The sequence below is a fragment of the Etheostoma spectabile genome, unplaced genomic scaffold, assembly GCF_008692095.1.
Source record: "Etheostoma spectabile isolate EspeVRDwgs_2016 unplaced genomic scaffold, UIUC_Espe_1.0 scaffold00008492, whole genome shotgun sequence".
NCBI classification, from domain to species: Eukaryota; Metazoa; Chordata; class Actinopteri; order Perciformes; family Percidae; genus Etheostoma; species Etheostoma spectabile.
The window spans coordinates 16,560-42,465 of record NW_022603595.1 but is presented as its reverse complement, the minus strand read 5'-3'; the positions used below and the strand labels follow the sequence as shown (position 1 = coordinate 42,465).

At 43.4% G+C, this 25,906-nt stretch overlaps 3 protein-coding genes across 3 annotated transcripts in view; all 3 read right to left on the bottom strand.

Moving 5' to 3' along the window:
• Nucleotides 1–222: 222 nt before the first annotated feature.
• On the bottom strand, nucleotides 223–1,175 carry LOC116678857 (T-lymphocyte surface antigen Ly-9-like). Its single transcript, XM_032508595.1, has one exon. The coding sequence runs from the start codon at nucleotides 1,150–1,152 to the stop codon at nucleotides 238–240; it is 915 nt and encodes a 304-aa protein (XP_032364486.1). The 5' UTR covers nucleotides 1,153–1,175; the 3' UTR covers nucleotides 223–237.
• Nucleotides 1,176–5,142: 3,967 nt separating this feature from the next.
• Nucleotides 5,143–7,576, bottom strand: LOC116678858 (T-lymphocyte surface antigen Ly-9-like). Its single transcript, XM_032508596.1, is given in 3 exon segments — nucleotides 5,143–7,030; nucleotides 7,033–7,365; nucleotides 7,368–7,576. Coding segments are annotated over 3 exon segments (951 nt in total). The 5' UTR covers nucleotides 7,462–7,576; the 3' UTR covers nucleotides 5,143–6,506.
• A 1,982-nt stretch (nucleotides 7,577–9,558) lies between these two features.
• kif11 (kinesin family member 11) overlaps nucleotides 9,559–25,906 on the bottom strand; it is a gene marked incomplete at its 5' end in the record, with an annotated part of 32,676 nt that continues 16,328 nt past the window's right edge. Inside the window, 9 exons of the mRNA XM_032508591.1 lie at nucleotides 9,559–9,880; nucleotides 10,888–10,998; nucleotides 14,354–14,526; nucleotides 15,717–15,939; nucleotides 17,011–17,129; nucleotides 19,489–19,649; nucleotides 20,240–20,379; nucleotides 21,822–21,977; nucleotides 24,519–24,644. Coding sequence (XP_032364482.1) covers nucleotides 9,761–9,880; nucleotides 10,888–10,998; nucleotides 14,354–14,526; nucleotides 15,717–15,939; nucleotides 17,011–17,129; nucleotides 19,489–19,649; nucleotides 20,240–20,379; nucleotides 21,822–21,977; nucleotides 24,519–24,644 — 1,329 coding nt within the window. The remainder of the gene's footprint in view (nucleotides 9,881–10,887; nucleotides 10,999–14,353; nucleotides 14,527–15,716; nucleotides 15,940–17,010; nucleotides 17,130–19,488; nucleotides 19,650–20,239; nucleotides 20,380–21,821; nucleotides 21,978–24,518; nucleotides 24,645–25,906) is intronic.

Below are 25,906 nucleotides of genomic sequence, written 5' to 3'. Positions count from 1 at the left end.
GCGTGGAACCTCGACTGAGGTAGTACTAAAAAAAAAAAAAAAAAAAGTACCTGGTAGCAGGTCCCAGGGACTTTTTCTCTTAATGGAAAACCCCCAAAAAAGGCGAGTAGAGTCGAGGCGAGTCGAGTAGATACTAAAGATAGATAGAAAACCGCCATAAGATCCACATCTCAAGTTATACACATAAGAAGATCAGAAGATGTGCTCCCACATGAACATGAACATGCACCATTTTGGTTAAATCTGAGTCTTTCTTCCACAGCCAAATCCTTCTTTCGTCCAACATCCCGCTGTATTGATTTTTAAACAGGTCGAGCAGTTATCAGGAAGCGGTTCGGTACCGGATGGTGGTGCCACCCCAGGAGGCTGTACATGTTGAACTGTAGACCCAGTAGGCATACCAGGTCTGTTGTAGCCTCGATTGTTGCAACAACATAACGCAACCGCCGCTGCAGCCACAACAACCGCAACAACAACAAGGAGCACGAAGATGACACCCACAATCGTCTTAACGTTAGAGCTCCCTGGCTCCTGTATTAGGAACGGGTTTTCTTTGGGTCTACTTTGTCTCGCGCTGACTGGGTTCTGTATCCGGCAGGTGAAGGTCTCCACATCGGCTCTCTCCTCCTTGGTGATGTCCAGGTATTTTCCCGACTCCGTCCAGTCTCCGTCCCCCTTCTTCCAGCTGTAGGTGACGGGTCCATCGTTCGTGGTGACCCCTTCACAGGACAACGTGCAGCGGTCCAACGCGGAGGGACACATCCACGGTCTGACCCATACCATAGGCTCGGGGACTTCTTTTATCAATATAGCGTCATAGCGCTCATTCTGGACCTTGTAGTTCAATTCCACTGAATACACACCCATGTCGGCTTTCGTCATGTTGTTGATCACCAAACGTCCAGTGGTCACATCCACGGTTGCGCGTCCAATGAAGGTTTTGAAGTAAGACAGAACTTCATCTTTGACCCACTTGGCCACCACCAGGTTTCCCTGATGTTTCCACACGAGGTTGGTGATGGGTTCACTAGGACGAGGGCTCAGGTCCAACGTTAGCACCCCGCCATCTTTGTAGTATTTCGGGGTTGACTTGTCCTGGGCTCGAGCGACGTTCAGCACCGCCAAAAGCAACAAAAAAAGTAGTTTCTCCATAGTTCACCGAGGAAGGATATCAACGTTAATTCTTTTTCTCATCCACATACAGGGAACACTGGCTAAGTGAATAACTTCAACTGTATAAAAAAATCATACACGTAATGTATGATATCGAAAGTATAATTTTTACCGGAAAGATTGTTGTGGATAGTCTAAAATGACGAAGGAATGTCCCGCCCTACTCCGCCTCTGATTGGCTAACCCTGACAAATCATAGGCTACTCCTCATAACTGAAGCTAAACCAATCCATACAACGAAGGCAAAGAGTTCTATTCAATCAGAGGCAGAGTAAGGGTGGGTCTTGCCAAATGCCTTCACCGTGCTGTAAATAATCAAGAGGGTAAGTTTAAAGGTTTTTTTGGGACTGTCTATGGTCACTCCCCAATGTGTATAACATTCTCTATCTAATTATATATATAAATGTTTAGAAATCGCGGGACGATACTTTAATGGTAGCGCAGTGGATAAGACGCTCGCCTTTCATGCGGGAGACCCGAGTTCGAGTCCCCAGCGACGCAATTTTATTATTATTCCCTATCTTCTACAGACTTTCAGTTGTTAAAACCATTCATCTTTTAAAATCTAGCTCTAGCTCCTTGTGGTGTTATTCAACTTCATTAAAACCATTCTTACTTTTTTTCTATTCTCACTACTTCCTCATCTTCTTACTGATTTAAGCTGTTTATCCAGTTTAGCTTCAGCACTTCAATTATTTTTGTAGTTTTTCCACCTTTTTTTACATTAGTGGTGTTATTCAACTTAATTAAAGCCATTCCTATTATTTCTATTCTCACTACTTAAGCTTCTTCTCACTGATTGAAGCTATTTATCCTGTTAGAGAAAGATTAAAGCCCTCCTTCCTAAATCCAAATCCAATTCTAAACTAAAATTAATTCAGTTTATTTATAATTTTTATTCATCAGCATGTATTTAATCTTTATTTATTATCGTTAGGTATGTTTTTTCTTTGTTATTTATTTGGTAATGCTGTAATTTACTTGTATGCTGCTTGTAATTATTTGTAAAATGTGAATATAACTAAAAATGTCTGTTTTTATATTTGGAACCATTGAATAAAAAAAATAAAAAAAAATAACCAATATTGACATTGGTACAGTCGGTGTAGCGGTGTCTCACATTTATTGATAAGGCACATCGTATAAACAGAAAATTAAAAACACACATGCTGACTATAATAAATTAAAAAAAGTGGCATTTAATGTTTTTTTCTTGACGTCTGCCTCATGAAACCACGACGACGTGCGACAGAAAGCACGTAAAAAACAGGAAAAAGATAAAAGACAAAGATAGACCAGCAACATTAAAGTGCTCATATTATGCTCATTTTGTATTATTTCTTTAACCCTCATGTTGTCCTCATGTTGTCCCCATGCTGTCCTCATGTTGTCCCCATGTTGTCCCCATGTTGCCCTCATGTTGTCCCCATGTTGTCCCCATGTTGTCTTCATGTTGTCCTCATGTTGTCCTCATGTTGTCCCCATGTTGTCCTCATGTTGCCCTCATGTTGTCCTCATGTTGCCCTCATGTTGTCCCCATGTTGTCCTCATGTTGCCCTCATGTTGCCACCATGTTGTCCCCATGTTGCCCTCATGTTGCCACCATGTAGTCCCCATGTTCTCCCCATGTTGTTCACATGTTGCCACCATGTTGTCCCCATGTTGTCCTCATGTTGCCCTCATGTAGTCCCCATGTTCTCCCCATGTTGTCACCATGTTGTCCCCATGTTGTCCTCATGTTGCCCTCATGTTGTCCCCATGTTGCCCTCATGTTGTCCTCATGTTGCCACCATGTAGTCCCCATGTTGTCCCCATGTTGTCCTCATGTTGCCCTCATGTTGTCCCCATGTTGTCCTCATGTTGCCTCATGTTGCCACCATGTTGTCCCCATGTTGCCCTCATGTTGTCCTCATGTTGCCACCATGTAGTCCCCATGTTCTCCCCATGTTGTTCACATGTTGCCACCATGTTGTCCTCATGTTGCCACCATGTAGTCCCCATGTTCTCCCCATGTTGTCCACATGTTGCCACCATGTTGTCCCCATGTTGCCCTCATGTTGTCCCCATGTTGTCCTCATGTTGCCCTCATGTTGCCACCATGTTGTCCCCATGTTGCCCTCATGTTGTCCTCATGTTGCCACCATGTAGTCCTCATGTTGCCACCATGTAGTCCCCATGTTGCCCTCATGTTGTCCCCATTTTGTCCTCATGTTGCCACCATGTAGTCCCCATGTTGCCACCATGTAGTCCCCATGTTGTCCTCATGTTGCCACCATGTAGTCCCCATGTTGTCCTCATGTTGCCCTCATGTTGCCACCATGTTGTCCCCATGTTGCCCTCATGTTGTCCTCATGTTGCCACCATGTAGTCCCCATGTTGTCCCCATGTTGTCCTCATGTAGTCCCCATGTTGCCCTCATGTTGTCCCCATGTTGCCACCATGTAGTCCCCATGTTGCCCTCATGTTGTCCCCATGTTGCCACCATGTAGTCCCCATGTTGCCACCATGTAGTCCCCATGTTGCCCTCATGTTGTCCCCATGTTGCCACCATGTAGTCCCCATGTTCTCCCCATGTTGTTCACATGTTGCCACCATGTTGTCCCCATGTTGTCCTCATGTTGCCACCATGTAGTCCCCATGTTCTCCCCATGTTGCCACCATGTTGTCCCCATGTTGTCCTCATGTTGCCCTCATGTTGCCACCATGTTGTCCCCATGTTGCCCTCATGTTGCCACCATGTAGTCGTCATGTTGCCACCATGTTGTCCCCATGTTGCCCTCATGTTGTCCTCATGTTGCCACCATGTAGTCCCCATGTTGCCCTCATGTTGTCCCCATTTTGTCCTCATGTTGCCACCATGTAGTCCCCATGTTGCCACCATGTAGTCCCCATGTTGTCCTCATGTTGCCACCATGTAGTCCCCATGTTGCCCTCATGTTGTCCCCATGTTGCCACCATGTAGTCCCCATGTTGTCCCCATGTTGTCCTCATGTAGTCCCCATGTTGCCCTCATGTTGTCCCCATGTTGCCCTCATGTTGTCCCCATGTTGCCACCATGTAGTCCCCATGTTGCCCTCATGTTGTCCCCATGTTGCCACCATGTAGTCCCCATGTTGCCACCATGTAGTCCCCATGTTGCCCTCATGTTGTCCCCATGTTGCCACCATGTAGTCCCCATGTTCTCCCCATGTTGTTCACATGTTGCCACCATGTTGTCCCCATGTTGTCCTCATGTTGCCACCATGTAGTCCCCATGTTCTCCCCATGTTGCCACCATGTTGTCCCCATGTTGCCCTCATGTTGTCCCCATGTTGTCCTCATGTTGCCCTCATGTTGCCACCATGTTGTCCCCATGTTGCCCTCATGTTGCCACCATGTAGTCGTCATGTTGCCACCATGTAGTCCCCATGTTGCCCCCATTTTGTCCTCATGTTGCCACCATGTAGTCCCCATGTTGTCCCCATGTTGCCCTCATGTTGTCCCCATGTTGCCCTCATGTTGTCCCCATGTTGCCACCATGTAGTCCCCATGTTCCCCTCATGTTGTCCCAATGTTGTCCTCATATTGCCACCATGTTGTCCCCATGTTGCCACCATGTATCCCCATGTTGTCCCCATGTTGCCACCATGTAGTCCCCATGTTGCCCTCATGTTGTCCCCATGTTGCCACCATGTTGTCCCCATGTTGCCCTCATGTTGCCACCATGTTGCCACCATGTAGTCCCCATGTTGCCACCATGTAGTCCCCATGTTGCCCTCATGTTGTCCCCATGTTGCCACCATGTTGTCCCCATGTTGCCCTCATGTTGCCACCATGTAGTCCCCATGTTGCCACCATGTAGTCCCCATGTTGCCCTCATGTTGTCCCAATGTTGTCCTCATATTGCCACTATGTTGTCCCTATGTTTTCTCCATCCTGTTCCCATGTTGTCCCCAAAAGCGTAAATATGAGCACTTTAAGCCGGTTTGATTGAGATCAGATGTAACATTTATAGATCGTCCAAATGCTTTGACATCTATAATATACACTTAAAAGTCACGTTAATAAAAGCCGGTGTTATACGACACGTTTTGTACATTCAACTCATCGCCGACAAGGTGAAAATAAGCCAACATTGACAGATACATATTCAAAAATCGTTAGAATAAGACATGATTTAAACTTGTGTTGTCTACTATGAATAATAAATGAATTAGTCAGTTTTTCCCCCAATATTATCATCAACATTTATCACTTTTATTTCCAATATTATCATCAACATTTGTCACTTTTTTTCCAATATTATCATCAACATTTGTGACTTTTTTCCCAATATTATCATCAACATTTGTCACTTTTTTCCAATGTTGTGGGAGCTTTTTTTTGACTTTTTGGTACACCTATTTTTCTGTGACACTTCTTTTTAAACTGAAAGCGGGTTAAATTTGACCCGGGACAACACGAGGGTTAAATAAGTGCTTCTGCATTTTAGTCCAGTGCATCAAAATGTAAATATACAGTTCCTCTAAATAACGCCAGCTCATTGGAGGAGTTTCCCCAATGAGTCACTAACGAGGCAGAAGAAGCATTTCATTCAGCAGAAAATAAAAAAACTCAACAGCTGGGCAGATATTTAAACATATATTTGATTTGACAGCCTATCTTAGGATCCTGTGCGACTCTTTTAATTACAGACACTGCACGTTGAAATGTCTGAATTGACAGAAAATGCAACCCCGCAAAAGACTAATCCACTAGCTGTCAATCATTGAGTCACATTTCACACTTTTTTTGATAATCAAGCAGTTGTTTTGAGTCATTTCTTTTCTATAAAAAAAAAGTCAAAATTGTCTGAAATCTGCTAGTCTGACATTAAAGTGAATGTCTCCGAGTTGTGGACAGGACGAGACGCCATTTTGGGGCTTTTGGGGGGACGTTGATCATCTTTGTTTTTTTGTGAATGAATCTTAATAATCGGTGTAATTGAAGGTCCGTATCAACCAGCCCGGATTGGCAACAACCGCTGTACATATACACACACACACACACACACACACACACACACACACACACACAACACACACTCTCTCTCTCTCTCTCTCACACACTCTCTCTCTCTCTCACACACTCTCTCACAATCACACACACACACACACACACACACACACTCTCTCAGTCACACACTCTCTCTCTCTCTCTCTCTCACACACAATCACACATACACACTCACATACTCTCTCACAATCACACACACACTCTCTCACAATCACACACAATCTCTCTCCCCCTCTCTCTCTCTCTCTCTCTTTCTCTCTCTCACACACAACACACACACACACACACACACACAAACTTCACTCCTTTTCTCCGCCATCTTGGTTCGTGTGTCCATTAAGTGACTCTAGTTCTTCTTCTGCCGCTCCTGGCTTCTTGTCAGAAGGTTCTGGTTTCCGTCCATTTTCGACCGAAGCACCACCAGCAGCAGCAGCACCAGCACCAGCACCACCAGCAGCAGCAGCACCAGCACCAGCAGGGCTGCTAACACCTCCAGTATTTTGGTTTTTTTTCTTGGAATACCAAATTCCACCCCCAATACCCGCAGCCACAATGATCCCAATGACGACACCCGCAATCACCCCAGCGTTAGAGCCACCTTGCTCCTCTCCTAAGAGCGGGTTTCTTTGGGGTTTACTTTCTCTCGCGCTGACCGGGTTCTGGATGCGGCAGGTGAAGGTCTCCACCCCCGCCGACCCCTTCTTGGTGATGTCCAGGTCCTTCCCCGACTCCGTCCACCCTCCGTCCCCCTTCCTCCAGCTGTAGGTGAGGGGTCCAGCGTCTACGAGGACCGCTGGGTCCGCGTCACAGGTTAACGTGCATTTTCCGACGCGGAGGAACACGTCAACGGCCGCGGCACCACCCCAGGCTCGGGGACTTCTTTTATCAATACGGCGTTGTAGAGCTCGGTCTGGACGACGCTGTTCACTTCCACCGAATACGCACCCGCGTCGGCTTTCGTCATGTTGCTAATTTCCAACCGTCCAGTGGTTAAATCCATGGTCGCGCGTCCTTTAAATGTTCTGTAAAAAGTCAGAGGAACTATTTCTTTACCGGTTTCCTTGTTTTTGAACCACTCCGCTACAAAGTTTCCCTCAAGTTTCCACACGACGTTGGTGAGCGGTTCAGTGGGACGAGGGCTCAGCTCCAGCGTTAGCCTCCGCCATCTTTGAAGTACTTCGCGGTTCCCTTGTCCTGGGCTCGAGCGACGTTCAGCGTCGCCAATAGCAACAAAAACCCGGCTAGCTTCTCCATAGTTCACCGAGGACGAATAACGAGCTTCATAACACCGAAAAACGTCGATTTCTATCAGCTAACCACGCTTCGACGACTCGCCAACACCCTTCCTCTCTCTCTCTCTCTCCCTTCCTTCTTTAGAGGCGTTTCTGTTTCTGCTGAAGCAACGGAAAAACCCGTTAACAATAACCCGGAAGTTGTTTTTATTTTTTATTTTTTAGAAATTAATTTACGACATCATGGCAGAGGAAATAACACCTCAACCCACACATAGGGAACACTGGATAAAACGACAACTTAAAATGTATTAAAAAAAAATAAAACATAATGAATTAAATCGAGACTTTGACCGAAGACGTCTAAATGTCCCGCCTACCTACTCTTGCCTCTGATTGGCTAGCCAGCTCTAACAGGACTAATCCAACCAATGAGGGCGCGTTCTTGCCCAGATCATGTGCGCCACTCGTTTGAAAAACATCAGAAATCCGACAAATAAAAAACAGTCTTACAAAAACACACATTAAGGACACTAAAAGAAACGTAAAGGACGCTAAATACTGGGGTTACCGTTGTACATTTGGTGATTAACTGAGTTTTTGCGGACGTCACAGCGGAAATGACGCGAATCTCGTCTACGTTCATGAACAATTCGAACGGGGAGACGTTATTTTCCGTTACACCGGGAGGAACCGAAAGCGGAGTGTGGGTACTTCCCAAATGCGTATCTTTCCCAGTGTGTAATGCAGGGCGTGGAGATAAAGTAACACCCTAACATACCACATTGGTGACTTACATGCATCACATTAGTAACATTTGGAGAAACCCCCCCCCCCACCCCCACCTACTGTGTAATACTATATGTACAATACCTAAAGTACACTGGCATTCTGTATAATACTACAAATAATACCTAAAGTACACTGGCATTCTGTATAATACTACAAATAATACCTAAAGTACACTGGCATTCTGTATAATACTACAAATAATACCTAAAGTACACTGGCATTCTGTGTAATAGTATATGTATATAATCCCTAAAAACACTCTCATTCTGTGTAATACTATATGTATATAATCCCTAAAAGTACACTCTCACTCTGTATAATACTACAAATAATACCTAAAGTACACTCTCATTCTGTATAATACTACAAATAATACCTAAAGTACACTCTCACTCTGTATAATACTACATATAATACCTAAAGTACACTCTCACTCTGTATAATACTACAATAATACCTAAAGTACACTCTCACTCTGTATAATACTACATAAAATACCTAAAGTACACTCTCACTCTGTATAATACTACATATAATACCTAAAGTACACTCTCACTCTGTATAATACTACATAAATACCTAAAGTACACTCTCACTCTGTATAATACTACATAAAATACCTAAAGTACACTCTCACTCTGTATAATACTACATATAATACCTAAAGTACACTCTCACTTCTGTATAATACTACATATAATAACCTAAAAAGACACTGGTATTCTGTGTAATTTCATTTATTTATTAATACTTATTATTTATTAATACTTATTTACTGTTCTACTTACATTTTATATTCTTATATTTGCGTTGACACTGTAAAAGGTGCAGTACTTTAATCTTATTATTAAAGTACTGCACTCATGTATAATGACAGTACTTTATACTCTATTTATTGGCAAAAACAAACAACAACTAGCCTGTTTTTAGAAATAAAAAGGCTGTAATACCTATAAAAAAGGTGCATATTTATTTACGTATGTGACCGAGTTCTGGACTGTTAATTTGCTAAAATCCAACAAAACTTATATTTAACAACAACAATCCTAAATTAGTTCTTCTAAAAAGATAATTTAAACATTTAATAATGTCTGCAACGTGAGCCGACACTTGGACATAATTATTAATCACAAGTACTTGTACTTTTTGAGTCTTCTCATCCCTCGTTCTACTACATTTCAGAGAGAAATAAAGTACTTTTTTTAACCACAGCTTTTTTTTTTTTTTAAAAGAAGTGTCTCACCCAATGTCATCCTGTTCCATCTCTCGGCGTCAATAAAGTTCGTACGAATTCAAGAACAACAACAACCACCACAACAACAAGAAGTATAAAAACAAGTATAAATCTCTTTAATTTTACAAGCAACTTGAAAACAGCTGAGACAAATATTAAAAGGACAAGAGACACTTCACGAGACATCCCGACACGTAGAAGACACAAAGATTAATAAAAAGTACACGAGATAGTCGTAGAGTAATGACGTTGTCGACGGAATAACATTTAAAAAGAAAGAAGGAAGTTAGTCGTCTTAGTTCTGACAGCGGAGCGGGAGTTTGGATCTCTGCGGCGTCGCGGCGTCGTTGTCGGACGCTTTAAACCTGGCGAGCGTCTTCGCCTCCTTCTTACCGCTCTTCTTCTTCTTCTTCTTCTGGGGAAAAAAATTACAAGAATGTACAATTATTAAAAGCTGTGTCAAGTAGAACGTGCACGACCGTGGTTAAGCTTTTCGACCTTGAGCCCCGTTAGCCTCCGAGATGCTAACGAGAGACTTCTGTAGCGTCTGAAGTAGCCTCCGAGATGCTAACGTGATGCTAACGAGAGACTTCTGCAACGTCTGAAGTAGCCTCCAAGATGCTAACGAGAGACTTCTGTAGCGTCTGAAGTAGCCTCCGAGATGCTAACGTGATGCTAACGAGAGACTTCTGCAACGTCTGAAGTAGCCTCTGAGATGCTAACGAGATGCTAACGAGATGCTAACAAGATGCTAACGAGAGACTTCTGCAACGTCTGAAGTAGCCTCCGAGATGCTAACGAGATGCTAACGAGAGACTTCTGCAACGTCTGAAGTAGCCTCTGAGATGCTAACGAGATGCTAACGAGAGACTTCTGTAGCGTCTGAAGTAGCCTCCGAGATGCTAACGAGAGACTTCTGCAACGTCTGAAGTAGCCTCCGAGATGCTAACGTGATGCTAACGAGAGACTTCTGTAACGTCAACACAGTAAAAATGGACCTACTTAACCAAGATGGTTCACTGCTAGCTTAGCTACAAGTTAGCATCAAACACAACAAAGGCTGTCAGTTGAATGGTGTTTTGAGCTAACGTTAGCATAGCATCAAACAACCATAGATAGCTACAACGTTTCTGAAATGATTCCCATCTTCTGTCACTGTTTGTAATGACAAAACTTTATTAATTTCATGGATTTCACTAATCTCAGTACGACAGTTGTGTCGTAAACCGTTTAAATCTGAGCATGCACGACCCCCCCCCCCCAAAATATCGATTATGTCTCCTCTACAGCACTAGGGACAACAAGAGATTCATCCCGGAGGTTGAAAATAATAATATATAATAAAAATAATACTAATAATGCGACGTCACAGGTCAATCAGCGTTAGTTCAAATATAGAATAGTTTGATTTCTGCAGCTCACCTTGAAGAAGGGAACCCGGTTGCTCTCGTTGAAGACGAGGTTCTCGTCGATGAAGGACGGCTCCGTGGCCAAGCTCTCGTTGCCGGCGCTCAGCTCGTCCTCCAGAGAGTCCTGGACACCGTGGGGGGGGGGGGCGGTGGAGGGGAAAATGGAGCAAAAAAAAAAATCAACATTAATGCACAAATGCTGGGAAAACCTCCCACAAATCTATCCCAGTAATGAGACAAAATTACCCGAAAAAGAGGAATTAAAACCAACAACGTTGAAGTGAATAAGCCCCCATGTTGTCCCCATGCCGCCCCCATGTCGCCCCCATGTTGTCCCCATGCCGCCCCCATGTTGTCCCCATGTTGCCCCCATATTGTCTCAATGTTGTCCCCATATTGTATCAAAGTTGTCCCCATGTTGCCCCCATGTCGCCCCCATGTCGCCCCCATATTGTATCAAAGTTGTCCCCATGTTGCCCCCATGTTGTCTTCATGTCGCCCCCATGCCGCCCCCATGTTGTCCCCATGTCGTCCCCATGTCGCCCCCATATTGTCTCAATGTTGTCCCCATATTGTATCAAAGTTGTCCTCATGTTGCCCCCATGTCGCCCCCATATTGTATCAAAGTTGTCCTCATGTTGCCCCCATGTCGCCCCCATGTCGCCCCCATGTTGCCCCCATGTCGTCCCCATGTCGCCCCCATGTCGCCCCCATGTTGTCATCATGTCGCCCCCATGTCATCATGTCGCCCCCATGTCATCATGTTGTCATCATGTTGCCCCCATGTTGTCATCATGTTGTCATCATGTTGCCCCCATGTCGTCATCATGTCGTCATCATGTCGCCCCCATGTTGTCATCATGTCGCCCCCATGTCGTCATCATGTCGCCCCCATGTCGTCATCATGTTGTCATCATGTCGCCCCCATGTCGTCATCATGTTGTCATCATGTCGCCCCCATGTCGTCATCATGTCGTCATCATGTCGCCCCCATGTCGTCATCATGTTGTCATCATGTCGCCCCCATGTCGTCATCATGTTGTCATCATGTCGTCATCATGTCGCCCCCATGTCGTCATCATGTTGTCATCATGTCGCCCCCATGTCGTCATCATGTTGTCATCATGTCGCCCCCATGTTGTCATCATGTCGCCCCCATGTCGTCATCATGTCGTCATCATGTCGTCATCATGTCGTCATCATGTCGTCATCATGTCGTCATCATGTCGTCATCATGTCGTCATCATGTCGTCATCATGTCGCCCCCATGTTGTCATCATGTCGCCCCCATGTCGTCATCATGTTGCCCCCATGTTGTCATCATGTCGCCCCATGTCGTCATCATGTTGTCATCATGTTGTCATCATGTTGCCCCATGTTGTCATCATGTCGCCCCCATGTCGCCCTCATGTTGTCATCATGTTGTCATCATGTCGTCATCATGTTGTCATCATGTTGCCCCCATGTTGTCATCATGTCGCCCCCATGTCGTCATCATGTTGTCATCATGTCGCCCCCATGTCGTCATCATGTTGTCATCATGTCGCCCCCATGTCGTCATCATGTTGTCATCATGTCGCCCCCATGTCGTCATCATGTTGTCATCATGTTGCCCCCATGTTGTCATCATGTCGCCCCCATGTCGTCATCATGTTGTCATCATGTTGCCCCCATGTCGTCATCATGTCGCCCCCATGTCGTCATCATGTTGTCATCATGTTGCCCCCATGTCGTCATCATGTTGTCATCATGTTGCCCCCATGTTGTCATCATGTTGTCATCATGTTGCCCCCATGTTGTCATCATGTCGCCCCCATGTCGTCATCATGTTGTCATCATGTTGCCCCCATGTTGTCATCATGTCGCCCCCATGTCGTCATCATGTTGTCATCATGTTGCCCCCATGTCGTCCCCATGTCGCCCCAATATTGTCCCCATGTTGTCCCCATGTTGCCCCCATGTCGTCCCCATGTCGCCCCCATGTCGCCCCCATGTTGTCTTCATGTTGCCCCATATTGCCCCCATGTCGTCCCCATGTCGCCCCAATATTGTCCCCATGTTGTCCCCATGTTGCCCCCATGTCGTCCCCATGTCGCCCCCATGTCGCCCCCATGTCGTCATCATGTCGCCCCCATGTTGTCTTCATGTCGCCCCCATGTCGTCCCCATGTTGTCCCCATGTTGTCCCCATGTTGTCCTCATGTTGTCCTTATGTTGCCCTCATGTTGTCCCATGTTGTCTTCATGTTGTCCTCATGTTGCCCTCATGTTGTCCTCATGTTGTCCTCATGTTGTCCCCATGTTGTCCTCATGTTGTCCTATATCAGTGTTCTTTTTAATTCCCCAAAATAACATGATTGATTCCAACGCTCTTTGCCAAGTACAAATCTCTACTTTCATTAATTTTGGGTCTTATTATATTTTATAGCATTGTAAAACAAATGGAAGTGTTGTTGAAATAGTGTTGAGTAAAAGTTGACATATTCCAGTCTGTGATTATCATCAACATCCATTCCTTTAATTTTAGTCTCAATAATTCCTAATTTCTGCTTTTCTAACTCAAACATTAGGTATAATTTCCTATAAATGAGGTTTATTGACCATAAAATCCAACAATAACTGTAAAACTAAAGTTAATAAGTTTGTGTTACGTAGTGTTGGAAACGTCATAAGTGTTAAAAAAAAAAAAGGGACAAAAACGTAAGAAAAAGTTAAAATCATTGACAACAAACGTCAACAAAAGCGTTGATTTTCAATTTTGGCTGGAAGACAAAACGAGGGTTAAAAAAGTGCAATTTCCCTGATACATTTAAGTCTCTTTTGGGGTCTTTTTGGGGTTGTTTTGACGTCTCTATGTGGTCGGTTTGTGTCTCTTTGTGGTAGTTCTGCGTCTTTTTTTTAAAAATCATTTTGGCCCGTTATAATCACCAAATCTGTGTGTAAGACACTGGAAAAGCTAGAGACAGATAATAAATAAATAAATAAATAAATACACAAATAACACTAAAAAATCTTAAAGACAAAACCGGCTAAAAACTACAGTCATTAGATTTCTTTAAAAGTTATATTTTAGAGATTAGAGAGATGAGATTTAGACTTAATTCATCCCACAGTTGCTCTATTACAGCAGCAGATGTTACCAACAGTAAAACAACAACAACAACAACAACAACAACCAGGAAAACAACAACGTGCAAAAAGCACTGAATTAATGCAAAGTGGCATTATTTAAACGATGTGGTTAAGGTGTTAAAGTTCGGTGGCCACGGCACAATGCAACTTATGCTCAATGACGTCAGTATTAATGACTTCATATCAAAGTGAATAAGTGACGTGAAATTAAAATAGAACATTTAACTAAATAATATAGCAAGAGTAAGTCACCGTAGTACAGATGAGATTGAGTATTTGGCTCGGGTGCTGCATTTAAAATGAATTAAACGCGACTAACTGGGAGTTAAATAAGTGAAAGTGAACGTACGTGATCCTCCTCCTCCTCTTCCTCCTCTTCCTCCTGCTGCTGCTGCTGCTCCTTCTCCATGGCGGCCTGCAGCGCCTCCTGCCTCCTCCGCAGGCTCTCCAGCAGCTCGCTGCGGCTCAGAGACTTCTCCAGCTGCCGGGGATACACAAACTCCCGACGCTGAGGGGTCGCGCCTGAAGGCAACGCAAGGAACAGACATGCAGTTAAAAAAAAAAAAAATCAAGGAAGTCAAAATTAAGACAATGGACACAAAACGTGGTTTGAATGCTAAAAGCAATGATTTAATAAATGAGATGTGTTGGGGTGTGTGTGTGTGTGTGTGTGTGTGTGTGTGTGTCATTAACTGAGACTCAGTGGTAAATGAAACCGAAACCAAAAAAAAAAAAAGGGACAGACTGAGAAGTAGCAGAGCCAAATTAGCACCTTTTTTAGTATTAGTGCTTGTCAAATTAAATTAAGTCATAAAGAAAAAGAAAAAAAAATGTTTATGTAAAATTAAATTAAATTTTTTTTAATTTTTCTAAAAAAAAAAAAAAAAAAAAGTATGACGCAGTCGGCTCGTAAATTAAGTCAAAGAGAAATTAATTTTTCTTTAAAAGAAAAAAATATTTTTGATGCTGTCGGCTCGTAAAATTAAATTAGAATTAAGTAAATTTAGTCAAAGAGAAATTATTTTCCTTTAAAAACAAACAAAATTCTTAAAAATAAAAAAAATGTCTTTAAAAAAAAAAAATTGTGACGCAGTCGGCTCGTAAAATTAAGTCATGAAAAAAAAAAATTGTAAAAAAAAAATGTAAATTTAAAATTAAATCATAATTAAGAAAAATAATTTTTCTAAAAAAAAAGTATGACGCAGTCGGCTCAAAAAATTAAATTAAGTCAAAGAGAAATTAATTTTTCTTTAAAAGAAAAAAAAATTAATTTTCCTTTAAAAAAAAAATTCTTTAAAAAGAAAAATAACAAAATTAAAAAAAAAATCTTTAAACAGAAAAAAATCTTTAAAAAGACAAAAATAATCTTTAAAAAAGACAAAAAAATCTTTAAAGAAAAAATTAATTTCCTTTAAAAATAAAAAAAAAATTAAAAGAAAAAAAATCATTAAAAGAAAGAAAAAAATTCTTTAAAAAGACAAAAAAAAATCTTTACAAAGAAAAAAAAAAAATTCTTGAAAAAGTAAAAAACAAAAAAAAATCTTTAAAATAAAATAAAAATTGTGACACAGTCAGCTCGTAAAATTAAGTCATTAAAAAAGAAAAAAGAAAAAAAAAAGGAATTTAAAAGTGAAATCGTGAACAGGGTGAGTTGAGATCGTGAATTTCCAACGATTAACCGCGCCGGCCTACGCCCGGGTTAGACCACGTACCGGTGGGCCGGTCCTGCTGCAGCTCCTCCTGCAGGAAGCCCTGGACCAGCTCCTGGCTCGTCTCCACGTGGTCCCGCAGCTCGGCCCGCTGCTGGTCCAGGACCGCCCGGTCCGCGGAGGTCTGGTCCTGCACGGCCACCAGAGACCGCGTCGCCTCCGCCCCCCGACTGGTCAGATCCTCCTCGGCTGTGCGGAGCTGGTCGGCGCAGCGCGTCTCCACGCTCTGGACACAAGATGGAGGGTCAGGGTTTCGTTCGTCTCCCAGGTGACGCTTTTGTTGTGATACAGTGAAAACTCAAACAGCAGCAGTATAAGAAACTGGAACATCCTGTGTGCCTCCTACTTGGTGCACATCCGAATAGCAATAAAACTTAATAAAAAATAATAATAAGATAGATAGAATGCCTTTATTGTCATTATACACAACAACACGGTACTTGTGCAACGAGATTAAAGCAACACCTTTAACAGCGTTGACACAAAAAATATAAGAATATAAGATAATACAAAATATAAAGTCAAAGATATAAAGTGTAGGTAGTGCAGTGAGAAAAGGGGGGGTGGGGGTGCTGGCTCACAGGCCTGAGTCCGGAGAGCAACCGTATCCATGTATATAAATGGGTTAGAAAATCCCCAAATCTGTTCCCCCATTTAAATGATCCCCGCGGGGACGGATTCAGCTGCAGAAATCATCTTCAATATGTTATTCTTCAAGAGGTTTTGTGAAATTAAGATACACACTTCTTAAGACTTTTAGAAATGTAGATTTTTCAAGATTTATTGTCCTACATTGCAGGGAATTTGGATTGGGCTTTAACCTGTGCTGCATCCTAAAAAAAACAACATATCTAATAACAACATTAAAAACACACTTGCACTTAATAGATAAAAACCTATAACAAATATGGAATTCCAGCTAAGGTATTACATAAATAAGCCTATGAAATTGTTACTAAATGAGGCAAGAAATGCATTTAATGAAATGTTAATACATAAAGGAGTGAGTACAGTTTAATAAATAAATATTTTAAATGAGAAATCTTTGGACAAGTTAAATGTACTTGTCCAAAAAGATTGTTATTGCCTTATTTATTCCTAAGCCAAATTAATATAGACATATTCATTTAATATAGACTTAAATGACATTCCATGTACCATATGTCAATTATCAATAAATACGATATTTAGTGTGTTCTCTTAAAGCGATACTCCACGGTAAATCTGGTGTGGAACATTATGAATGAGTCCAACTAAAAAGACGCAAAACCGCAGAGGTCAGAGGGCGTTTTTTTACCTGACAGAGGGCCTGAGCCTCAGTGGAAATCTTCCCCGACAGCGAGAGGTGTTCCTGGGCTTGAGTCTCTGCATGGTCCCGGGCTTTGGAGGTCCACTGGAGGTCCCGCTGGACCAGACCTGCGCACACACACACACACACACACACACACACACACACACACACACACACACACACACACACACACACACACACACACACACACACACACACACCACACACACACACACACCCACACACACACACACCCACACACACACACACACACACACACACACACACACACACACACACACACGAGTCCCCATCATCAGCACTAAACGCACACTGAATGTTTAAAGAGCCACTATTATGCTCCTTTTCAGCATCACATTCATCATGGATTAGATTAGACTTTGTTCATCCCACAGAGGGGAAAGTTCCTTGTTACAGCAGCAGCATGTTCTACATTAGAGCAAAAACAAGCAAACACACAAGCAAACACAAACACAAGCAGCAGACAGTGAGCAGAGGGGGGGGGGCTGGATGTAAGTGACATCAAATGAAAGATTTTGTAAAGTGCGTTTGCCATATTGCAGCGTAAGTGAGTGACATTAAATTAAGTTAAGTATGTAATTAAAATAGTTTAGCAAAAGTAGGTAACCATAAATAATATTGAAAAAGTAAGTACTTGCAACTGGATATCTTTACTATCTGTATTTATATATATATATATGTATATTTTTCAGAGTGTGTGTGGAATAAACGAAACGCAGGAACAGAAACTACAACATTACCAATGCTGTTAAGGGGATGAGAGCAGGCGGCAGCAGCCTGTGTGTGTGTGTGTAAGTGTGTAAGTGTGTGTGTGTGTGTGTGTGTGTGTCAAAAAAGCCATGCTCAAGACGGACAGCGGACCCCAGCACGAGTCCCCATCATCAGCACTAAACGCACACTGAATGCTCTGCAGATGTGGGTTTAAAGAGCCCCTACTATGCTCCTTTTCAGTCTATATAGCGCTAAATCACAACATTTGTACTCGTGGGGTCTAATGCAAGAGGTTTACATGTTCAAGATAACCTGCACCTCGCCTTTTAAGGGGATGAGAGCAGACGGCAGCAGCCTCTGTGTGTTTGTGTGTGTGTGTGTGTGTGTGTGTGTGTGACGCTCAAGACTGACAGTTTTCAGCCGTTTCCTGCAGCTTTCAGGCTCTAACAGGAAGTCACACAAACACTCACATCCTGTTGGGACCGATTTAATAAAACGTCATCAGACCCCAATTTATCAGCTTGCACAGTCTCCAGCTGTTTTATTTAGACAGAGCAGCTGTTAAATGCTCTACATGTGATCTGTTGCTGATGATAATTAACAACAGACTGTAGTTAGACCAGATGTAATCTCTCTGAATTCCAAACTTCACCTTCAGCTGCACATGTGTTCTGTTCAGAATCCGGCTTAAAAATCAGACAAATGGCGATTAAAATCCCTAAGATTCAAAAGCAATATAACGTATGTCACGTTCAGTCAATTCTGAACCAATCAGCTGATCAGATCAGGTCAGCTGAGAGCCAGATTTTTGGAATCCATGGTCATTAAACCTCATTTTTTAGGAAATTATACCTAATGATTGAGTTAGAAAAGCAGCAATTAGGAATTATTGAGACTAAAATTAAAGGAATGGATGTTGATGATAATCACAGACTGGAATATGTCAACTTTTACTCAACACTATTTCAACAACACTTCACTTTGTTTTACAATGCTATAAAATAGAATAAGACCCAAAATTAATGAAAGTAGAGATTTGTACTTGGCAAAGAGCGTTGGAATCAATCATGTTATTTTGGGGAATTAAAAAGAACATTGATATAGGACAACATGTGGACAACATGAGGACAACATGGGGACAACATGGGGACAACATGGGGACAACATGAGGACAACATGAGGACAACATGTGGACAACATGAGGACAACATGGGGACAACATGAAGACAACATGAAGACAACATGGGGACAACATGAGGACAACATGAAGACAACATGAAGACAACATGAAGACAACATGAGGACAACATGAGGACAACATGAGGACAACATGAGGGCAACATGAGGGCAACATGAGGGCAACATGGGGACAAGATGGGGGCAACATGAGGGCAACATGAGGACAACATGAGGACAACATGAGGGCAACATGAGGGCAACATGAGGGCAACATGAGGGCAACATGAGGGCAACATGTGGACAAGATGGGGACAAGATGGGGACAACATGAAGGCAACATGAGGACAAGATGAAGACAACATGTGGGCAACTTGAGGACAAGATGGGGACAAGATGGGGACAACATGAGGGCAACATGAGGGCAACATGAGGGCAACATGAGGGCAACATGAGGGCAACATGAGGGCAACATGAAGACAACATGAAGACAACATGAAGACAACATGAGGACAACATGAGGGTTAAATGATGATAGTGGAGGAGAGGACGTACCGGAGACGGAGCTGTGGAGGTGCGAGCAGCACCCCGTCAGCTCGTCCAGAGCCTGCTTACTCTCGTCGGCGGTCAGACGGAGGGAGGAGGCGAGGGAGGAGGAGGTGGAGGAGAGGAGGTCCGCCTGGGCCGAGGCCTGATGCTCCACTGAGCTGCACCCGCTGCACACAGGGAAGACAAGATGGTGGGGGGGGGCATTAATGGGACATAAACCAGAGATTGTAAAAATAACCGACGCCATTTTATTTTCTACATAGAGGAATTTTTTGCTCCCCTAAAGACGCTTTAGCCATCAGCAGAGCACAAGAATCATGAGAGTTGAAAAATAAAAATGAAGAAAATAATTGAATAAAAATAGCAATGGGGGGGGGGGGCAGTAGCTCGGTCCTTAGGGAGCTGGAACAGAGGGTCGCTGGTTCAAGTCCCCTAACAGACCAAAGTTGGGTGGTGGACTGGTCTTGAGCAAGGTACCAAACCCCCCCCAGCTGCTCGGGGTGCCTTTCCATGAGCATCTAGTGGTATATTTAGTAAATATAACAAACAGCTGTTGAACAAGCAGCATAAAAACAAGCAGTACATAAAAGTTAAGTGAGCAACAGGCTCATTTTCTCAGAGACTTCTATAGGAACAGACTTCTTTTTGGAGCCAGTAGCGCCCCCTGCTGGAAGGAAAACATTACACACGTGTGTGTGTGTGTGTGTGTGTGTGTGTTTTTTTTTTTAAATAAAATGGACGTGTGTCTGTGACTGACCTGCTGATGTTCTCCTGGAGGGTCTGTAGAGGTTTCTGCAGAGCTCTGGAGGAGGAGTGCAGGTCCGTGTAGTCCTGCTGGGCCTCCATGGTGAGCAGGTTGAGCTGGTCCTGCAGGAACTGCATGGTCTGCTTCATGCCCTGAGAACAGGAAGACCAGCAACACCGTTAGCCTCATTTAGCATTCCGGGACCGATACAACGACCTATTTATAAGACGTGGAAAAACGGAAGAATGCTAGTTTTGGTTTGCGTACACAAAACTAAAAAGATAAAAAATAATAACTAATTCAGTTTGTGGAAAAAGTTAAATCTGATCTGACCAGTTTTTACGCTTTGGTTTATTTCTCTAGTGGAAAAAGATCTGGTTCATGTAGTGAAGTTTATTTCAATTTTGCACTGAAACGGATGAAATTTGATGATATTTTTTGGGTGAAACCTCTGGAAACTGATGCGTTGACACATTTTAAAATCGGCTTCGAGTGGACAGATAAAAATTCAGCGGTTGAAGCGAGAAACCATTTGTGAACCTGAAATTCTGCCATGAAAGAAATGTGTATAATGTGTTGAATTGGGCAGAATCTAAACTTAAAGCTGCTCTATTCCTGAATTCAGACACCTGGGAACTTTAAGCTGAAAATGACTTTGCAAGCGGGACAAGAGCTGGTGGAAGAGTCCATCTGCATCGAGGAGTGGTCTTATGGGGGGGGATTCACATTAAAATGAATAAATATTGATCCAGCAATTTTCAATTTCAATCAAAACGGGTAATTTGTGCGACGTCCTGTTGTGTTTTAAAGCCTACAACAAAGCTCAAGTAATCTTTATACAATGTTGATTGTAGGTTCATGTTGTAACGTTGACTAAAATAAGAGGAATAAATAACAAAAAAAAAATTACATCTTGCATGGAAATTGATCTTAATGCCTTTTTTTTTTAAATTTAATTAATTTAATTAGCCCCCCATCATCACATACCCTTCACCATACCTAGAGATTTGCATGGTTTTATTCCAGCTGGTTTAATCGCTGGTTTGCTGGTAACAGCCTTTAATAGTAAAAATGTGCCCGCCTCTATGGGAATCACCTCCTGGACACTGCAAAGGTGCCCTTGAGCAAGGCACCGAACCCCTACCTGCTTGGGGCGCCTTTCCATGCCACCCCCCCCCACCCCCCTCTCTGACATCTCTCCATTAGTGCATGTATAGGTCCTGAGCGTGTGTGTGTGTGTATAGTTCAGGCCTGTGTGTAATAACAACAGAGTGCAAATTGTAATTTCTCCTTATGCCCCCTGTATTTTAAAAGAAACAACGTTTATTCATTTTTCAATATATTATTCATTCACAAAGAAAATTGGTGTCCTTAAAAGGTTGGATTTTCCCCCATTTTTAAAATTAAGATAAACCGACACATGACGTTGGGTTGCAGTTCTCCAAAAGTTTAGTCCATTTCAACTTTTCAAGTGTTTTTTTTGAGTGTCGTTTGTCCCCCCCCACCCTGCCTAAACGCACTACCCCCATCCAAAATGAATGGAAAGAGCCGCGTTGTTGCCAGACCCACGCCGGCAGTCTGACCACGCTCTTACCGCCTGGTGCCGGTCCCGCGCCCGTCGGATCTCGTCCTCCAGCTTGCCGTGTTGGGCCTGCAGCGAGCCGAGGCCCCGCACCGCCTCCTCCCGCAGCCCGGCCAGCTCCCGCACCACGCCGCCGAACACCAACCCCACCTCCTTCATCGCCTCCACCTGGGAGACACGCGGGAGGGGACGGAGACGAGGAGAAGGGTTTAGCAAAGGTGAGCACAGGTGTGTTAAAAAATATTAAAAGGGTTCAGGTCAAAGTGACACCACTCAGATCCTAAAATATAATTCCAGGTGATTCATGTCATTGATTCTTTGGTCAAAACCAGGTCTGTCAAATGGGCCAAAAGTGACATGTGAATAATTGTTGTTTTTTTATTATTTTATTTTTTACTTAAGTTCTTATTGAATATTCAGTACACTATTACAACTGATCTGTCACCTCAATTTGTGAAGGGTTTAGCACAGGTGAGGACAAGTCTGTGAGGGTGTAAAAAAAGGGTTCAAATCCAAGTGAAACCACTCAGATCCTAAAACACAGATTCAGGTGATTCCTGTCATTGAGTCTTTAAAATCTAGGGCTGTCAAACGGGCCAAAAATGACATTTGAATATAACACTCACCGGCCACTTTATTAGGTACCCCATGCTAGTAACGGGTGGACCCCCTTTTGCCTTCAGAACTGCCTCAATTCTTCGTGGCATAGATTCAACAAGGTGCTGGAAGCATTCCTCAGGGAGGTCCATATGACATGATGGCATCACACAGTTGCCGCAGATTTGTCGGCTGCACATCCATGATGCGAATCTCCCGTTCCAACATCCCAAAGATGCTCTATTGGATTGAGATCTGGTGACTGTGGAGGCCATTTGAGTACAGCGAACTCATTGTCATGTTCAAGAAACCAGTCTGTGATGATTCCAGCTTTATGACATGCGCATTATCCTGCTGAAAGTAGCCATCAGAAGTTGGGTACATTATGGTCATAAAGGGATGGACATGGTCAGCAACAATACTCAGGTAGGCTGTGGCGTTGCAACGATGCTCAATTGGTACCAAGGGGCCCAAAGAGTGCCAAGAAAATATTCCCCACACCATGACACCACCACCACCAGCCTGAACCGTTGATACAAGGCAGGATGGATCATGCTTTCATGTTGTAGACGCCAAATTCTGACCCTACCATCCGACTGTCGCAGCAGAAATCGAGACTCATCAGACCAGGCAACGTTTTTCCAATCTTCTATTGTCCAATTTCGATGAGCTTGTGCAAATTGTAGTCTCAGTTTCCTGTTCTTAGCTGAAAGGAGTGGCACCCGATGTGGTCTTCTGCTGCTGTAGCCCATCTGCCTCAAAGTTGGACGTACTGTGCGTTCAGAGATGCTCTTCTGCCCACCTTGTTGTAACGGGTGGTTATTTGAGTCACTGTTGCCCTTCTATCAGCTCGAACCAGTCTGGCCATTCTCCTCTGACCTCTGGCATCAACAAGGCATTTCCGCCCACAGAACTGCCGCTCACTGGATGTTTTTTCTTTTCGGACCATTCTCTGTAAACCCTAGAGATGGTTGTGCGTGAAAATCCCAGTAGATTAGCAGTTTCTGAAATACTCAGACCAGCCCTTCTGGCACCAACAATCATGCCACGTTCAAAGTCACTCAAATCACCTTTCTTCCCCATACTGATGCTCGGTTTGAAATGCAGGAGATTCTCTTGACCATGTCTACATGCCTAAATGCACTGAGTTGCCGCCATGTGATTGGCTGCTTAGAAATTAAGTGTTAACGAGCAGTTGGACAGGTGTACCTAATAAAGTGGCCGGTGAGTGTATTTTTTTATTTTAATTTTCATTGAATATTCAGTACATTATACACTGATCAGTCGCCTCAATTTGTGAGTGATATATGAAAAAATATAAAAATAAAAAAGGAGGGAGATGGGGGAACTCCTGTGCGAAAAGGTGATGATTTCCAAAATAAGAGAAATTAAAAAAAACATACATTTCAAGTCGATGCTTTATCCACCGAGTCCAAGCTGTGAACCAATGTCCTTACGCTTTATTTAAGTAAAGTGTCCACTCATGCCATCTTTTGGTTTACGTCCCTTCTCTCAAACCTAGTACAAAAGTCAACATTTCCATTGCCCTTATTTCCTGTGTGACATCACACCACTGTCGCCGTTTAGGACAATTTAGGCTTATACCAGTTTCTGGTTATCACCTTCCTCTTTGCTGTGAGGAGTATCTTGACCAGGGACCTGGTATCTTGACCAGGTCCCTGTCCCTCTGTACTGTTACAGGTGAAATATGACCCAGGTATAAGACTACGCATGAGAAAGGAACCTTGTACCCGAGTGCATTACTCAAAACTAAAACGCGTATCCTCCCAGAATGGCTTCAGATATTCACAACTCCCAGTTTACCTCACACTCAAGTCAAGACTTATACCCAGAGCTTTGGGAGAGTCTGGAGAAGCAGAGCTCTCTTGAGTAATTGAGTAATGATTAAAAAACACAAATGCATGATGAAGGACCCGAGGATAGTGGAGGGAAATACTGGTCAAGTTTGGGCACCGGCAGAGAGACTACACCCTAGTTGAGGGCTGATAGCTGCGGTAGTGCCCTTTTCTTATTCTTATAATATTTGAATATACATTTTCATGTTTAAAAATGTGGATTATTTGTTCAGAAAGAAGACAGGTGTTGAGTCACCTTGTTGGCCAGAGCGCGCTGCGTCTCCACGGTGGCTCTCAGAGTGTCGTTGAGCTCCTTCACGGCCGACAGACCCATCAGGGTCCGGGCCACCAGCACATCCTCCATGTCCTGCCGATGCTCTTCCTACACACACAAAGATATGGTTTGTGTCCAACAATGAGCCTAGTCCGGTTTCAAATGGGATTTCCCCAACCTGATTGGAAGAAATATCTGAGGAAAACTGAACTTTGATTAAATAATTTGGAGATGGATAGATGGATGCATGCATAGATGATGGATAGATGGATGCATGCATAGATGATGGATGGATGATAGATGCATGCCTGCATGCATGCATACATGGATGCATGCATGCATAGATTGATGGATGCATGCACGCATGCATAGATTGATGGATGCATGCACGCACGCCCGAGGCATGCACGCACGCACCGATGCATGCACGCACGCACCGATGCATGCACGCACGCACCGATGCATGCACGCACGCACGCACCGATGCACAGAGGCATGCACGCACAGATGCATGCACGCACAGATGCATGCACGTACGCATCTATGCATGCACGCACGCGTAGATGCATGCACGTACGCATCTATGCATGCATAGAGGCATGCATAGAGGCATGCGCGCATGCATAGAGGCATGCATGCATAGATGGATGCATAGATGACTAGATGGATGCAGAGATGACTAGATGGATGCATAGATGACTAGATGGATGCATAGATGACTAGATGGATGCATAGATGACTAGATGGATGGATGGATGAATGGGTAGATAGATAGATGTGTAGATAGATAGATGCATGCATAGATGGATGTGTAGATAGATAGATGAAAATCACTAGCTTTAACCCATAAAACCTCCAGAAAACCTTGAGAAAACCCTCATCTTCTCTCTTCCACTGAAGAGGTTGTCCTTGTCCCAGTCTGGATTCTCAAAAGTCACTTTGAGAAACAACGAACTTCAAGCTACGAAGCTTTTTGAAGAAACAAGGCCGACCTGCTCGATTCTTCCAGGGAACGATTGTACAGATTTGCTAAGAATATATTTAGGGCGTCTCCTCTCTAACTGGGACGTTTTGAGACCGATTGGTGGGACTACTGTGGACGTTGTACACTGGTAAGAGATAATGAGGCGTAACCACGTATCAGCTGATTCTAATAGCTCACGTTACTGTATTGTGTCGACAGGTAACTTCCTCTAATTTTGGATGTGGAGTTTTTTTTTGAGCGGGGTGCAAATGTTTCACCACAACAAGTTCCTTCCTGAGACCTTGCCAAGTGTGTGATTGTGATTGGTTTAACCCTCGTGTTGTCCTCCCGGGTTAAAAACAGACAAAGACTTGACATTTTCTTCCCTTTTTCAGAGATTTGTTAA

What these genes read in the sequence shown, in the direction of transcription:
- LOC116678857 (XM_032508595.1), bottom strand. Translation starts at nt 1,152, where the DNA reads ATGGAGAAACTACTTTTTTTGTTGCTTTTGGCGGTGCTGAACGTCGCT.